The 17,421-nt window shown below is 37.3% G+C and overlaps 2 protein-coding genes across 6 annotated transcripts in view; both read left to right on the top strand.

Annotated features, from left to right (window-relative positions):
* The window catches only part of LOC127947425 (SUMO-activating enzyme subunit 2), a 65,277-nt gene extending 59,275 nt beyond the window's left edge, over positions 1 to 6,002 (top strand). For all 3 annotated transcript variants that reach the window (XM_052544534.1, XM_052544536.1, XM_052544533.1), the window contains 11 exons: positions 7 to 74; positions 255 to 376; positions 467 to 566; positions 686 to 837; positions 979 to 1,072; positions 1,314 to 1,426; positions 2,293 to 2,448; positions 2,573 to 2,669; positions 5,090 to 5,195; positions 5,275 to 5,414; positions 5,581 to 6,002. In XM_052544534.1, the coding sequence (XP_052400494.1) occupies positions 7 to 74; positions 255 to 376; positions 467 to 566; positions 686 to 837; positions 979 to 1,072; positions 1,314 to 1,426; positions 2,293 to 2,448; positions 2,573 to 2,669; positions 5,090 to 5,195; positions 5,275 to 5,414; positions 5,581 to 5,777 (1,345 nt within the window). In that variant the 3' untranslated portion in view covers positions 5,778 to 6,002. The remainder of the gene's footprint in view (positions 1 to 6; positions 75 to 254; positions 377 to 466; positions 567 to 685; positions 838 to 978; positions 1,073 to 1,313; positions 1,427 to 2,292; positions 2,449 to 2,572; positions 2,670 to 5,089; positions 5,196 to 5,274; positions 5,415 to 5,580) is intronic.
* Positions 6,003 to 7,037: 1,035 nt separating this feature from the next.
* LOC127947427 (carbonic anhydrase 5B, mitochondrial) lies at positions 7,038 to 15,052 on the top strand. Of its 3 annotated transcripts, none has more exons than XM_052544539.1 (7): positions 7,038 to 7,610; positions 9,683 to 9,880; positions 10,169 to 10,287; positions 11,763 to 11,858; positions 11,952 to 12,014; positions 12,192 to 12,350; positions 12,485 to 15,052. In XM_052544539.1, exons 1-7 carry the CDS (start codon positions 7,469 to 7,471, stop codon positions 12,635 to 12,637), a joined length of 930 nt encoding a protein of 309 aa, XP_052400499.1. In that variant the 5' UTR covers positions 7,038 to 7,468; the 3' UTR covers positions 12,638 to 15,052. The 3 variants fall into 3 exon arrangements, with proteins under 3 accessions (XP_052400499.1, XP_052400501.1, XP_052400500.1); XM_052544541.1 differs by lacking the exon at positions 7,038 to 7,610 and adding an exon at positions 7,708 to 8,103; XM_052544540.1 differs by lacking the exon at positions 7,038 to 7,610 and adding an exon at positions 8,425 to 9,439.
* Positions 15,053 to 17,421: the final 2,369 nt, after the last annotated feature.

The following is a 17,421-nucleotide window of genomic DNA, read 5'->3' as shown; positions in this document are numbered from 1 at the left end:
CCCTAGTCAGCTGTTTGGCGAGGAGGATGCAGATCAGGAGGTGTCACCTGACACAGCTGACCCTGAGGCTGCTTGTGAGTAGTTGCACATTTACAACTTTTATGTGCTTGGATTAAAAATACATGTGGTGTTTTATGCATTAAAGGCATAAACTATCTTTTAAGAATGGAAACTTCAAGTGTCAAGTATGTACTGTAAGTTTGAATTGGACCCATTTAATGAAAAGATGTTTCCGGGACGTTTATTGACTACAGGGAACCTCGCAGATGCAGCAGCCCGAGCTACAGCCTCCAATAAGGATGGAGACATCAAGCGGGTGTCCACTAAAGAGTGGGCTCGTTCCACAGGTTATGATCCTGTCAAACTCTTCAACAAGGTGCAAGTTCTGTTACATACTTGAAATAACTTCATTAACACGTCTGTCCTTTTAAAAATAGTCTAAAGGTGATATTGTGCATCATTTCAGCTTTTTAAAGATGACATCATGTATCTTTTGACCATGGATAAGTTGTGGAAGAAGAGAAAAGCCCCACTACCTCTAGACTGGACTGAAATCCATCAGCATGGTGTGTGTTTGTTCGGGAATTATCTGTACATGCCAAAAGCTTTGGTTATATTGAAAAATGATAAGAAACTGTGTTTAAAAGACATGTTAATGAGGCTGTGGTGTGTGTCTGTGTGTAAGAATCTTCTCAGGAGGAGGCCTGTGGCACAGGTCTGAAGGACCAGCAGGTGTTAGGTGTTCAAGGTTACGCTCGGCTTTTCCACCGCAGTGTAGAAACACTCCGATCTCAACTGACGGAGAAGGGTGAAGGTGCAGAGCTAATCTGGGACAAGGTGAGGAATATCAGATATACACAACATACCTTTCTCTCATTTTATTGTGTAACTAGTAAGTCATACATATTTATTCTAAAATATATGAATGTTTTAAAATAATTTATTTGATTAAATTATTATTTGTGCTGCTGTTTTCAGGATGATCCTCCAGCCATGGACTTCGTAACAGCAGCTGCAAACTTGCGCATGAACGTCTTCAGCATGAACATGAAAAGCCGCTTTGATGTCAAATGTAAGGATGTGACTGCCTTGACTTAAATGATTCAAAATGATCTTTTTAGTTGGTGTTTGAAAACATTTTCTATTAAAGTGTCTTTTTAAATTGTTCCATTTTTGGCTTAATAAAGTTTTTATTTATTTATTTTTATGCTTAATTCACTGAGAATTAAACTTCAGATGAATGTTTTATAGCCTTATAACTCATGGCTTTAAAATGAATAAATATTAAATAAAATAATTTCCCTCTCATCTAGCCATGGCAGGGAACATCATTCCAGCAATAGCCACCACTAATGCCGTCATCGCTGGGCTCATTGTTCTGGAGGCGCTGAAGACTCTTCACTCAGAGTTCGACCAGTGTCACACGGTAAACTTGCAGTCTTGCTCCTTTCACACCCGACACCCGAATTGCATCATGTCCTGTTATATCTAGTACATTTTTCCATTTCATTTTCTCACTTGGTTTAAGGTAATCACATCTCATCTGTAGTTTTGGTTATGAAGACCTTTTAACCCCTTCCTGTTTCTGAAAAACTTGTCAAGTGGTATGGGTGGGAGTTACAGCGTTTGTCCAAGTGCTCACACTTGCGGTCTTTGCATTTGTCTGCTTGTGTAATATATTTCCTGTAATTCGCCTACGTGTTCAAGCATGAAGACCACAAGTGTGTGCTGAACTTTTCTCTACCTAATGGAACACACTTAGTGTTATAAAAATGCAAGTGTTTACAAAGCTTTATTCTGATTTTCAATACATTGCATTTAAAATATCTTACATCTCTGTACTAGTCTCTATAAAAGATTATACAGTTTAGTAATTGTGGTGCTTTTGATTAAGTGATAAAAAGCAGTTGCAAATGTTGTACAAAATACACACTTATCTTTGCACCAATAAAATGTTCAACACTGTTTTTCTGCTAAATTAAGTGTAATATCTAACACATTTTTATAGTGGAGAGGTTTCTGTGATATCTTGGCAAAAACTGTCATGATTAGTAACATGATGAATGATGGGGTGTTATGCTTAGCCTTGATTACCACTTCAGAGAGGTATTTGTGATAGTGTGGGTTTAGTGTGTGTTATGGGGACAGCGCTTTGGTGTTTTTAAGATCTGGGGCAGTCTTGCGCACTTACTACTCGTTGTGTGCATGTGCTCTCAAGTGGCCAAGTCTGCAAGTGTGGGTATTTGGACAGGCCCGTAGTCTTATTCTTGTTTTTTGTGTTTTTTTTTAAAGATTTTCCTGAATAAGCAGCCGAACCCCAGAAAAAAGCTTCTCGTACCGTGTGCGCTGGACCCTCCTAATCCCAACTGTTACGTGTGTGCCAGTAAACCTGAGGTCACAGTCAAACTTAATGTGCACAAGACCATTGTGCAAGTTCTTCAGGACAAGGTACCAGTCATTATTTATTTATATATATATATATATATATATATACTTTTTTTTTTGTGATCTCCAAGAGATTCAAGTCTGGAGTGAAAAGTAATCTTTTTCATTCATGGTGTTGCATTTTCAGATACTGAAGGAGAAGTTTGGCATGGTGGCACCAGATGTGCAAATTGAGGATGGAAAAGGAACTATCCTCATCTCTTCAGAGGAAGGAGAGACTGAAGGTATTAAGTTAGCCTCTAGAGGGCAGGTGCTCCACTATAACATACTCTGTATGGGAGGCCAAATTTTTAATGAATATACAAAGAAATGTAAAAAATGTGAATTAAATATACAAAGAAAAGTAAAACCTAAAATAAATATTTATACTTTTATTTCCTTATGTATATTTTTTTCCACATTAATTGTTTTCTTCCATTTTATACATTTATTTATTTCCACATATGTATTTACGTAATTGTTTCTATATTTATTTCTACATTTCTTCGTCCGTTGGCTAATGAGGATAATTTCAAATTTTGTCAGGTTTGGCATTATATAAGTTTTTTTTGTTGTTGTTGTTTTTAAAGGGGACTTATTATGCCCCTTCTTTACAAGATATAATTTTTAGTCAGGTGTCGCCAGAATGTGTCTGTGGCAATTCATCTCAGAAAACCCCACAAATCATTTTTTATATTATGCCCATTATTATGCACAAATATTGTTTTCGTGCATCTCTTTAAAACAGTGGTTCTCAACACGCACGCGTGCGGCCCTTCACAAATTCAAATGCGGCCCACCATGCTGAACACAATTTGTTTTTTCAGTTTTACTATTCATTTTATTTTTTACCTTAATTTAAAAATGTACTAAAGAAATATAAGTATATTAATTAATATAATAAATATTTTTTTTTATGTGAAATTTTGTTTTTCATATATTATTTTCAGACATGAGCAGACCTACTCACATAAGGTTACGCACTTAACAAACTCATACTGTACCAGCGCGCACTTTGGCAGAACTCAATTCAGATAGTCATCAACAGCCATTAGTTCAGGTAAAATTGAATGAATGGACAAATTTGTTTAGGGAGAAATGTGGAAAATGCCTGCGAAGGCACACATACAAACAAGAATAGTCGCAGTATCAGCAGTGAAGGAGAGTGCTGGATTTTCGGTTTGCACCGCAACTCACTTGAAGTTCAGACAAACGAAAACACCATACACTACGTAGCAATCATCCTTAAAGAAATGTGGCAAAACATCTCTGGAGAGAACCTCATATTATTAAATTCGAAAGTGCTTTCCATATTAGGATCAACATAAGCTACATTTGTGAATGCACATTTTCTGAAATGTCGCGCGTCAAGTCATGCTCCCGTGCGTGTTTTACAGACTGCATCTTAAGCCTCTGTTATAATTTCCACGTCCGCAAGCCGCTATGGACCGTTAGGTAGGCGTGATGTAAAAATCGCCATGGGAGAGTGTGTGCGGAGGCTCTGAGAGGACGAACGTGCCTCACATTTTTTATGACCGCGCAGACAGGTATGTGAGGTCAGAAGGCTTCAAAAGCACAATTACACATGTGCAGGCAGTGTGAAGAAGCTCATTGCTATGAGGACCTGTGCAATCCGTCAATAAAAGAATGTAAAGACAGCCAGATGTGCAATCCTGGGCAATTGTTTGTTCACATGTTTGTTGCAGAGCGGACCATCAACTTTCGGAAGTATAAATGGAAGAAGCCCGGGCTTACCGTGTACGTGTCCGGATTGCTCATGCGGAAATATAACACAGGCTTTACAATCACAACCTCATTGTGCTGTTACTCCTTTTGAGCTGAATTTCACAAAATTGGTCCGCTCCCGACAGCATCAGGTGTTTTATTTATGGGGAGTAGAATTATTTCAATGAATGTAATCGATTAGATATCATAATATTTAGACTTTCACTTGGACTATAGTACAGCCTAGTGGAAAAAAAGGTTGAAAACCACTGTTTTAAATGCAAACCAGCTACTGCTCCCCTCCACCCTTTCTGAAAAAGGCTCCGCCTTTTGGACACTCCAGTACTAAAACTGGAGAATGTCAGTCACACAGCGAATAGAATTCTCAAAGATGGATCAATACCAACTGTTTGTGATCCAACTTCATCCATAACACAGATTTGTGTTAGTCCTGTGTTTTAATGACCATAGTTTTCAGAGCAGTCTCAATGATCTGCACAAACATATTCAAATTTAGCTATTTTCTTGGACACATTCCCTTAATTAATACAATTAATTCACTGCATCCTCAGTGGCTCAGACGCCGAGAGTAGATGGAGACCCTTATGTTAATTATTACAGCTAACAACAGAACAGTTATAAAGTTCATGTAGCAGAGACATATCACTAGCTGCTCTAGTGATGATGTAAACACTGCGGACTGTGTGCGGCTAACTCGGGGTGGGATCTATATGCTAATAGGGCTAATCATCACCAGTTGTGGGCGGGGCTTCCCTATTCTTACGTAAGAGCATAATAAATAAAGGAGTGATTGTTTTTTTTTTTTACGATTGACTGATTGTTTAGACACTGGATACACATCTATGTTCAAACAACTTATTAAAGTGAATTTTGCATAATGGGTCTCCTTTAAAGTTTGTGTCTCTCTGTTTCTCTACAGGAAACAATGACAAATTTTTGTCTGACTTTGGGATTCGGAACGGCAGCCGTCTTCAAGTAGATGACTTCCTACAGGATTACACTCTTCTGGTCAATTTAATTCACAGGTCAATGTGGCTCCATTTAGCTACAAGGATGATACTTTGGGTTTCTTGAATATTAAAGTGTATCTTCCATTTATTTTAGTGAGGAATTGGAAAAGGATGTCGAGTTTGAAGTAGTGGGTGATGCCCCAGATAAGGCGCCTGCACCAAGCGTCCCGGAAGAAGGGAAAAACATTGCAAACGGTAACAAAGATTCTGCCCAGCCATCTACCTCATCTAAAGGTAAGAACAACATGGATTGTCTGCAAAACATCGGCCTTTAAAGGGAATGTTTCAGCTAAATATTGTATATGAACAGCTCGGACATTCAGCTAAACATGATCTTTTGTATTAAATGGGTGTAAAAGTTTCATTGCTTTTGAATAATGCACTTTTCTCATATTTACAGCAGCTGCAGAGGACGATGACGTCCTTATCGTAGACTCAGACGAAGAACCATCCTCAAGCACCATGGAAGCTTCCTCGGAGTCTAGTAACCGCAAGAGGAAGCATCATGACAGTAATACGGATGATACTTTGTCTAAGCGCAAACGCCTCGACCAGCAGCCGGCCGATGATGATGAAGACATCATCGCTCTAGACTAGCAAAACTGACAAGATATCACCTGTCCACCATAGAAGATTTTCCTCCAGTTTATTTTTTTTTGTACGGTTTCTCTTACCAAACATGTAAATATATCTGTACAATATGGTTCAAGCTCAATGGATGTCGTCTTTTTCTTCTGTACTTTGTTTTTTGGGATCAGAAAACAGTTACGAACTGCACTCTGTTAGGATTTACTCAGATGGATAAAATGCTTTTCAACTTTGCATTTTTTTACAATGCGTGTGTCGTATTTTGCAGTGGTTTAGAAAGGCTGACAAAAGTGCTCACGGTATTTCAAAGCATTTTTTCATCTAGTTTCATATTTATTACAGGTTTTTGTTGCAAAACTCCATAATATTTCTAATCACCAAATTTTACAGTAATACTGTATGATGGTTTGTATGTCTTTTTAACCAAAATGAAAAATATTGTAATTTTTTTTTAAGAAAATACACTCCAACTATTTACACCATTCTTTTATTTTTATTTTTTATTTAAGGAGTCCATGGTTCACCTGGTATTTGTCGTCAGAAGGGTTAATCTAAGATGCAACATGACACATTAACCCTTCCTCTAGTTGGCACATCAAGTAAAAGGCAAGTTATTGTCTTAAGTGGCAAATTTATCGGGCAATTGTCAACAGTTCATCTATTTGGTCAAGATACTTGTTTTCTTGTGTGGTATGAGTGAAGACTATGCAAAAAATAATAATAATAATATATATATATATATATATATATATATAATATTATATATATATAATCTCGTTTACACGACAAGCAAGTAATGCCATCGTATCCATTCGGAGCAATTTTCGTTTCAAAGGATTAAAAACGAAAAAAAAAAATAAAAATAAATGTCGGTTTTTGTACACGAATCTGTTCACCGTTCTCAACTCACTTTTGGACTCACTGACAAGTTGCGTTTTATTAAGACGTGCTTGTTTTTCAACCGAGTGATTTAAATGATTTTAGTATTATTTCTTGTAAATGTAAATTATGTTTAGGCTCTAAATTAGTTTTATTATGCTTTTGTCAAACTAGCAGGACAGATTATTACAAATAATTACAAACGCCATTATTACTATTAATAATAAATAAACTATCGGAAAACGTAAGAAAAAGCATTTATTTATTTATTTACACAATAATGGTTACCATTATTACCCAGTTTTTATGTAATACATGGTGGGTAATAATGTAAATAAATTCCTTCTTGAATGTGACGTCATAGTTGTCTCCGCGTGCCCTCCACTGCACGCCCCTCAGTGGATGAAGCTGATTGGATGGAGGCTGGACACCCGACAGACAGCAAACTGGTTGTGTATCCTCCATTTTATCCCCTTTTACTGGGTAATTTAAACCTGTCGGTCCACATTCGTGTTATTTTCGTCCTGCTTTCTTTACTATAAACAAAGCTGTTTGAGTTTCGTAAGATCCAGACAGCAGGACACATCTAGATCTCAAGTCAGATTTTGGTGTGTGTTGTTAAGCAGCCCTTTTTGTGCCTTCATCCTCGAATCAGTAGGGCACGAGAACAAGTAAGGTGTTGTTGGCACAAGTTCGGAATCGGCACGAGAGCACACGCGAAAGGACAATATTTCACATGCCGTGGCGTGACGCCTACGATTAATCAAGCTTTGAGTTTAATCCGAGCCCAATATAATTCATTTTTAGTGTAAACGGAAATCATGGTGACCCTTGCAGCGATCGTAGCGCCTCTCGGTCGGCAGATCCACAGACATTTGGTGAAACATGTCAGAAGCCAGCGCTGGATACCTGCTCGGGCATGTAACTTGTCTGTTTGCTCCAGCAAATTAGCTCTCAGTCAAGGTTAGTACATTTTTGCTAAACTTTTTATTGTTGTTATTATTTTGATTTGCGTCATGGTAGAAATCCCACCACCTTGTTTTGGGTAGTGATATTTTTTTGTTCGACTATTTGTGCACTGTTTTTACCACTAGGGTTTAAAACAGATGTTGTATTGTCCTTTATAACTTAGTTTATGGTTATGCAGTCACAATGTGTATGTTTATTGTCAGCCAAAACGACTTCAAGAAGGACTTCCGGGTTTTGAGTGAAATGGAATGTTTACATGAAACACGGCAGGAAATTATCAATGCATTGATTGTTTCAGTGCAGCTGCAGTAGTTTATCGTGTTTTGGTGGCAAATTAACCTTATTGTCATCATTGCAGATGTATGGTAACCCCATCCGTTTACTTATGTTTTACATGATTCAAATGTCACTGTTTTCCACAAGCTCCGCCCATAAGAGATATGGGGCATGCAGAACACTTCACTGAAAACAGCCCCGAAGAAGCAACGTGAGTCACATGAGAAGGAATAGGTTTCATTTAAAGTTTTTATTTTTCTCCCTAAGAGCTTTTTAAAATAAATAAACTGAGTTTTATCACTTTTTAGTACGAGTATGTTATTCATTTATTTGTTATTAGCTACTGATAAGCAAATAAAAAAAACTTTAAACAGGGTAAGAAATAGTGCTCTTTTTCATGAATTTTCCATACATTTTCAGGAAATGCTTGAGTAAATGTTCAATTCCAATCAAATATATATATATATATATATTTTTTTTTTTTTTTTTTATGTAGTTTTTGCAAGAATGAGTTGAGAATGAGGAAAAACAAGGTTGTAAACTTAGGCTTAACTGAGGTGTCACTCAGTGGGAGTAATTATTTATAATATATCATACATATAACAATAGTTATTTGTACTATTTTCCGTACGATTAGTAGCACCTTCTAGCAGTCATTTGCATTGTATAGACCTTATCTTATCTAAACCAGATTGGTTTATCAACAATCAAAGCCACTCTTTTCCGGTTATAATTGTTTACATATTTAAAGCCACATACAAGTAAAGACCAGTTGAAGTTAAATAAGTAAAGGTTACACACAATTAGCCTAGTTGTTTAATGTGGTCTGTCAGCTATGGTTTTGGGAAAGAAAATAAGAGAGTTAACAATCCCAATCAAGTTTATTACAAAAGTTCATTTTAATTTAGATTTAATCAAAGACTAAGCTTAAATGACTTTGTCTTTTGATACTTTATAATATAGTTAGCTAAAACCCATGCTGTGTTTGCTTTCCATAAAATGGGTCGGCACGGTTGTAATCCGTCTTTGCTGGACCACTTAAATGACTGACGGGAATTATAGTAAAGGCCATTTTAATCTCATGAAAGGCAGTTGGTCAAATTCTCCGGCTGCTTTAAATCCTCTCCTTTTATAGAATCTGGAGCATGTGACCACAATCTAAGCAGTTATTGTGTAAGCTTCTCGTTGTATAAAGGAGATTTTACATGTTTGCTCAAGGATCGCCTAAAATATTCCCAAGGGGATGTCTATTCATAAAGGTGGCATAAAACTCAGCTGACTGTCTTCCTGTTGAACTCTACAGTCAGTTTTTCCCTGACATTCCTCCACATGTGAGTTTTTTTTTTAAATTTTTTTTTGAATCATCAACTCACAGAAGGAAGCATATTTTCTTCTCGACTTTCACTTCTCTAACAAGTTCCAGAAGAACAGATCGTCTGCTTTTTGTCCTGCGTTGGGTTTCTTTTCGCTGCTTTTGGATTTTAAGCATTTAATTTCAGAACAAATGTGTAACGCAACGCACGAGGCTGCACTTTGTGCCATAAAATGTAGGTGTTCTATCTCTCTGTTTGTCTAGTATGTATTCTATATGTTTTGATAAGGCATGTTTGTGTCTTGATGTTTTTAGTAATAACTGGCATACAGTTTCTAAAATGTGTTTCTTTTTAGGCTGTTTAGGATTTTGTCTACGTAGACAGCATTTTGAAGCACTACGCTTGCATTTGCACATTTTCGATGACCAAAATGCTGCCTAGATCACTAGTTGTCCTGACCAGTCCTTCTCTTCCCAGTGCATCCGATGTGGCAGGAGCCGCTCGCTGTTCCCGGAGGAGATCGGCAGTCACCAGTTGACATTGTGGTGCGTGAAAGCATCTTTGATCCGCAGCTCAGACCCCTGAAGGTTCAGTATGACCCGAGAACCTGCCAGCAGATCTGGAATAATGGCTACTCTTTTCTGGTCGAGTATGACGACACCACTGACAAATCCAGTAAGCTATCTTTATTGTCAGAACTACTATGTTGACTTGGAATTGGTAATTACTGTCTTTTAATAAAATATAAAAATGACACAAACTGAATGGAAAGCTTGATCCCATATTAATTTATTCAGATTTTACAATAGTAAAACAATTTCCAGTGTGTTAATTCTGTTAACAAGAACACAGAGAAACATGGTGTTTTAATTGTATTATTGTCTAACAGTTGTGGGTGAAAAGAACAAATGAATGGTTCTGTGGTGTGAGGAAAAACTGTGAACTGAAATGAACCTCTTTTAGCTCTGAAAGGAGGACCACTGGAGGATCAGTTCAGACTATGCCAGTTTCATTTTCACTGGGGGGAGAACAACACCTGGGGCTCGGAACACTCCATAGACCGCCGCCTTTACCCTGCTGAGGTACCTTTATGTACGAATTTATTCTATATTTAACAATGAAAAACACAATCACTCCATTACTTTGTCATCTTTTTGAGCTGTCTGTTATTTTTTTATTATAAGGAAGTATTTCTCTCTTGCGACACAGACAGAGCTTCTCTGAAATAGAGGGTGGAGACTTTACCGTTGGGAACGCCTCGCTATTTCTCTTGTGGGATAGTCACATCAATGAATAGCTTGTTTGCACATGACATCACTTCAATGTGTTGCTGTGTTGTGAAATGAAGATGGAGGGCAGGAAGTGATTTTCTACATAGGAACCACTATCACAAACTCAAAAATGCACATGTTTTGCATCATTTCTGATTGCTCAAACCGAGAAACCACAAGGAGCTTTTATCATGTACCAAAAGTTGTTGTTCATAATGCAGTTCTGTCTAATACAGATTAGAAGTCGATGTAATAATCAGATAGAACTGTTAAATAAAGGAATTAAAAGGTATGAAAAGAATTATGTTAACGATTGCTTTTATATTATTAGTAATAGAAAGGCAAACAGTATAATACTTTCTCAGTTTGTTGAAGTTTTTACAGACCCAAAGAATCATCTCCTGAGCCACTGCACAAAAGAACACAATGTAACCAACACAAAAAAAATCAGTGCAGATAGTTTTAAAGTTCAAATAGTTTTCAGTCAGTATGTGAGTCACTCATTAGGTTTTGTAAAAATGAGCAAGTCTGCATTTGTTAGGAGACCGACAAGCCCTCTCTTCACTGATGATGTCCTGGGCTGTGTTTACACTAGTGCGTTTTCATTTAAAAATGCAATGCTTAGACTGAATCATCATTTCAATTCACTTTCTCCATTCACTTGCTGCGGCCCAATGTGCCTACTTATACTACGCCCTTAAAGTATGTACTTCTTTAGGTGAAGAAAAAGTACACCTACTAAGCGTGTAGTAGAAGAGTAGGCAAGCTTTGGGACATACTATAACATCATACAGTTGCGTCTTTAACGGACTGCTCTGTCGCATAGTTACACAAACCCACCCTGTCACTGTAAAAGGAAAGTTTAAGACCCAAAGTCTAAAGCGGCATTAAGATATCTTTAATACTACAGGCGTGCAAACTTTGGAGAGAAAAAAAAAATATTTGAGCCAAGAATTGTTTTTTACTGTGTGTGTGTGTGTGTGTGTAACAGCTCAGGTTTCGGTCCTGCAAATGTATCTTTTATTGCATAAAGTGCTTTTATTGCCATCTCCTTGGTTGAATCTTATCGTACCAGAATTAATGGAGTTCTGTCCATTTTCTGCGGATGTTGGTTAAAGCCATTGCGGCACGACAAAAACACAAAACCCAACTTTGTTCAACTGCAGGATTGTGTAACAGGATGAACTACTGTTGTAACCTGAACCAAATGAAAGGCATTATGGGAAATGTGCCCGTTAATTTCATTCACAATGGCATGGGTGTGTATCTGCTCTGTTTCCTCACAGCTCCATCTTGTTCACTGGAACTCTGACAAGTACAGTCTGTTTGAGGAGTCTGTTATTGAGGAGAATGGACTAGCTGTGATCGCAGTCTTTCTGAAGGTACTGATGTAATTAATATCAAACATCTTTAAGCTTAGTAGACTTAAAAACAAATAACATTTTAATTTTAACATTACATTTGCTATTACATAGGTTGGAAAGAGACACGAGGGTCTGCAGAAACTTGTGGATGCCTTGCCTGCAGTCAGGCACAAGGTAAGATATTAAACATGTTTTGTACACATTGAGCTTTGACAGTTTTGCGCGTTATAAACTGAGACTAAGAACTAAGAGTATTAAGCTTTGGAAACAGTGGGATCCGGGATAAACTTGTTGCATACATTTTGTTTAACAATTGCACAGTGTGTAATATCCTCATCCTTTTCCACCCAGGACAGCGTGGTAGAGTTCACCAAGTTCGATCCTGCTTGTCTCCTCCCAGAAAACATCAATGACTATTGGACATACGCAGGCTCTCTGACCACTCCTCCTCTTACTGAGGCGGTGACATGGATCGTGATGAAACAGCACATTGAAGTCAGTCATGATCAGGTAGGAGGCTGATCTGTTTGGGGAATGTAAGACAGGAAATTACAGGGTATTTGCTCTCATTCTAAATAACTTTATTTGAATGTGTCCCCTTTTTTTTACATATTCTCTATCATTCTTTTTTTATCTTTTTTCAGTTAGCAGTGTTTCGAAGCTTGCTGTTCACATCGGCGGAGGAACAGTTGCAGAGAAGTATGGTCAACAACTTCCGTGTCCAGCAGGCTTTGAAAGGACGGACTGTCCGCTCTTCTTTTACCCCCTTCCTCCAAGATGCTCCCCCAGTGATGTAGCAACAAAACTCAGTGACCTAATTCACATCTTAACCTCCAAAACACGCACAACCTCATCAGTCACTTTTTATTACGGAGAGCTGATATCCAATAAGGACTTAACTGGATTTTGTCAAATGTTTTCACCATTTCCAACCAGGCATTTTGGTATAGATTGGAGATATTCTGTTGAAAGATATTAACAAAGATATAGTTTAGTTATTAAAGGGCCTGTTTACCCTCTGACAAAAGGTTCATGCAATTCATCGTCATTTCGCTGTGTTTGTAAAGTACTGAAATCAATGCTAGAATTCAGGTACTTCTAATTTCAGTAGGAAACACATTTTCTCTCAATATAGTGGCAAAGGGTATGACAAACTGCTTATTCTTGTGGATAACTGACAGAATGCTAATAGGGGCGTTTGGTGGGTGGGTGGGTTTGAGTGGTATTCGGTAGTTTTAGTTTAGTGGTACACTTACCTTGTTTGCTGCGAGGGAATTTATTGTATGCATGAAACTGCACAATGCCTTTCATTTTTGATTGGTTTTTAAATGTTAAAATTTCACATTATTTCAGTACAGAGACCATTTTAAGGCTACATTTCAATATTGCAGTATAAATAAGACTAGAAATATAGTCTTCATGAAAGGTTCCCTAGATATTTAGAGATGTGAAAGGAAGATTAGATTAATACGCACAAATGTTTAGTGAAGAAGATGCATTACTGTACTTGCTGTGTACATCAGATTGGTATAGAATAAGTCATCATCCCTAGTGCCTTTTCATTGTCTTTTCAATCTGATCAACTACAATCAAGTGGTGGCCATAATTGCCTTCTGGCAAAATGTGTGCCTCCAGTACAAATCTCTCATAGCCTTTCTCGTTCTCATCCATTAAGCTCGTGATTGCAAATGTTCATCTGTGGATATTTAAAGTGTATTTAGTGTTGGTGACTAAAAAAAAAAAAAAAAAAGAACAGAGAAACTTGTTTAGTCTCTATGTCTTGTAAAATGTATTTGGGAGCACCTGGATGTTTCCTTCCATTTTTTTGTCATAAAATACATTGTTTCTCAACTAGAGGCGTATATGAGACTAGATGCATTGTAGAAATGAGACCTTTTCTAAGACCAATTGATTGTTATAGTTCAATCTTGGTGCATTCCTTTTTCCTTTAAACATGATGTAAATGGCAATAAGAATATAACCGTTAAAATGGGACACTAAGATTGTTTGTAACAACCAGGACCTCTGGTATGCATCTGCAAATGAATTGTGCATTTACATCATGGCGAGGTTTTTGCATTGATGGTAATATTTACAAGAACATCAATGTTCAATTAATGGTCCGAGTAAGTGCGGAAACATCCAGAGGTTCAACATCCGGCTTTATAACTGCCAAGAGGCGCTGGTCTCTTTGTGATGGCTGAATAACAATGTTCTTGTATAAACTGTCCCTGAAGTGGCCTCTCATTTGAATGGGCCAACTTGGTTTTCTCTCTGTTGGGTTCGTGGTTGAAATTCAGAGTGATACTAACTAGACTGAAAAGCTGGATTTGCACTGTACAAACAATAGGTTACAGGGAGACCAGGATCCATTCCCTACACCAGCCCAAGTCTTCAGCTACTGTCAGTGTAGTGAACATTCCTCCACATCAGGAACAACGTTTTCTCATTGAAGCAAAGTTCCGTAGTGTGTGAAAACACCTTTAGTTGTTTGAATTTGAATTATGTAGTGTATGATTATAGTTTGAGGTTTTGTGACATTCTAACTTTTTTGCTGTAATGGGTTGGCATGAGGGACATGGATTTGTATTTTTCCCCCCTCCACACACTTTTGGTAGGATTTGGCTCTATTTTGTACTTTTTAAGTAGGTTAAGGCCTTCCACTTTTAAGGGAAAACAATAATCAGTTTAACAAGACTGCATTTGTTTTATAGGCAGTCCCATCCTTCACTTATCATTTTCAGTCATTTTCATAACTGTCTCTTATGCTGCCTAATATAATATATATTTTATGATGCAAATGTATGCAAACCTTTCATTTAATTTTTTTGTTGTGTGTAAATTTTGTATTTTCTTCATTTGTTTCGTGGGATGTTGTAGGAAACCATTTTTGGTTGATTTAGTTTTGTTTTAATTTGGGGTGGACACAAGCATGTGCCCTTGGGATTTCAGCATTAAGAGGGTGGTGCCAGAGGTTTATGGAGGCCCCATCCCAGCAAGTGTTGTTTCACCAGGTGCTGGTTAGGTCCGGATCAGCTGCAATATAAAAAGAATGCATGTTTTGGCGGACTTAGCAAAGGGGGAGCCTATAGATCCAGGGGTTAACATCAACAACTGCACAATGTAACCACTCATTCATGCTGTCTGACATGTGTATTAACATTTTAATGTGTAAAAAACTTAAATAAAATCTTTGATGGGTTACTGTGAAATTACTCTTTTACTGTATATTTATTGAAGTTAAATGTAACATAGTTTTAAGTGCAGAATTGCATTGTGAAGTTCAAGTTTAAAAACTACTTATTTTACATTTTTGCAAACATTAACAGGTTAGGGTTGTTGCACCGTTATCTTGTCAAAGATGTTTTGAGTATTAATTTTCAATAACGATGGCTATCTATTGCTATTCTCTAAGAGTAAATAAGATTCCAGGCAATAAACCTGAAACAGTGAGCCCAAGTTTCACATCAGTAGGCCCTAGACAGCACATTAAAATACAAGCGATGGAGAACAAGGCCAGGGTGTGGGTGTTTGGAAAGGCTGGGGAACCTGGATTGAGTTTTGTCTCCAACTTGGTTTAAAAAGATTCCGTTCCATGTTTGTTATTCTTGGCTGCATGAGTTATAAAAATGGGATGAGACGCTGGGTTTTTGCGTATCCTGAACACACCATGGTTTCCCATCATTGTGTGAGAGCATTTGGGAACATGCTCTTTGAGCTCAACAGGAAAAACAAGCTAGGTGAACTGATTAAAGTGCAGCAGATCAAGACTTCTTTGAAAAACCCTGGAGATGGTTGCAGTTGTGAATGATCAATACAAAGTCATGCAACTGAGGAGTATCTCGAGAGATGGTGGACGCTGTTGTCTTCTGAGCTCTCTTTTAGCTGCATCTGACTGAGGATAAGGCATCACTTATTGAATAGAAGTCAGATGTAAGCTGCTAATATCAGACTCCTTCCCCTACTATGGTTTTGTTCTTCAATGTTTTTTCAGGTTGTTTTTAGATAACGGAAATTCCATTAAATCCTATTTGCTTTCTATAAACAGTAACCTATAGCTTAAAGATCCAGCTGCTTTCCTCTTTAGATCAAATAATTTTGTATTGGTTTAATTGAAAAAAAAAGTACATTAAATCTTGTTAGACAAAGTTTAATTTACATAGGAAAGCTGATTGTTACCTACTTTTAATGATGACCAGCCTTTGTGGTGCAACGGAACTGAGACACCCACAGCCCTCTCTCCTGTTGAGAAAGAAAACTGAACTCTTAAATATTAAGGGCAAAACACAGCAGCAACAACATGACTTATGAAATAAAAACACACCTGCTGTCTCATTATCTTTAAGCTGAGCAAACATATATTTGCAAAGCAATGCAAGTGGCAGCGACAATTTTTTTATTTTTGTAAAACATACCTTGATAATAACATTTAAATGAAACACAACCCTAGATCATGGAGTTTGTAAGTTAGTATAACACACTTCCCCCCTGCAGATGATACTCTCCAGGTCTTCAGAGATTGATACCTTGTAGGCATATGACATGTAAGTCTTCCTCTTTGAAACACAAAAGGTTTTGAATGAAATTTAAGTTGTTGGTTTGTTTAATCTGAGAACCAATATCTTTAAAGCCCACAGGGAATGTGACATTTGTGATGTTTCAAGGGCCTTTACCTGAAAACAGGAAATTAGCAGGGATGACTTTGTTATTTTTAATATGTTTCTTCAGACATTTTGATCAAAGGAATTTGAGTCTAAAGAATTTTCAAGAGCTGAAACGACAAGTTATGGTAATTCACGTCTAGCCAAGGATTATAGTCTGAATATTTAAAACAGAAAATGTAAGACTAATTAGAAAAACTCGTCATCTAGAGGGGTTTCCAAACCATGGTGGAACTGCAGGGGGTTTGTAAGATGGTGCTAAAAAAAAAGCTAATGTCAAATTAAATGAAAAATGTGTATTAAAAATGTGGAAAATTAAATCAAATAAAATATTCCTGTACTTTAGCGAATAATGTAAAATAAAAAACACTATTAAACAAATAATAATAAATAAACTTATTTAATCCTTTTAGAATATTTTAGTTATGCTTGCTTTCTATAGCAATCAAAGTATAGTTTTTCATACTCAAAATGGAGGCAGCCTTTTAGCTTTTACGAATGAAACAGTTAATATACACTAACCTTAAGGATTATTAGGAACACATACTGTGTTTGACCCCCTTTCGCCTTCAGAACTGCCTTAATTCTACGTGGCATTGATGCTGAAAGCATTCTTTAGAAATGTTGGCTCATATTGATAGGATAGCATCTTGCAGTTGATGGAGATTTGTGGGATGCACATCCAGGCCACAAAGCTCCCGTTCCACCACATCCCAAAGATGCTCTATATTGAGTTGAGATCTGGTGACTGTGGGGGCCAATTTGAAATGATTCAAGCTTTGTGACATGGTGCATTATCCTGCTGGAAGTAGCCATGAGAGGATGGGTACATGGTGATCATAAAGGGATGGACATACTCAGAAACAATGCTCAGGTAGGCCGTGGCATTTAAACGATGCCCAACTGGCACTAAGGGGCCT

Source organism: Carassius gibelio, chromosome A25 (genome assembly GCF_023724105.1).
Source record: "Carassius gibelio isolate Cgi1373 ecotype wild population from Czech Republic chromosome A25, carGib1.2-hapl.c, whole genome shotgun sequence".
NCBI classification, from domain to species: domain Eukaryota; kingdom Metazoa; phylum Chordata; class Actinopteri; order Cypriniformes; family Cyprinidae; genus Carassius; species Carassius gibelio.
The sequence above is the reverse complement of the archived record's forward strand: the minus strand, read 5'-3'. Positions and strand labels throughout refer to the sequence as shown.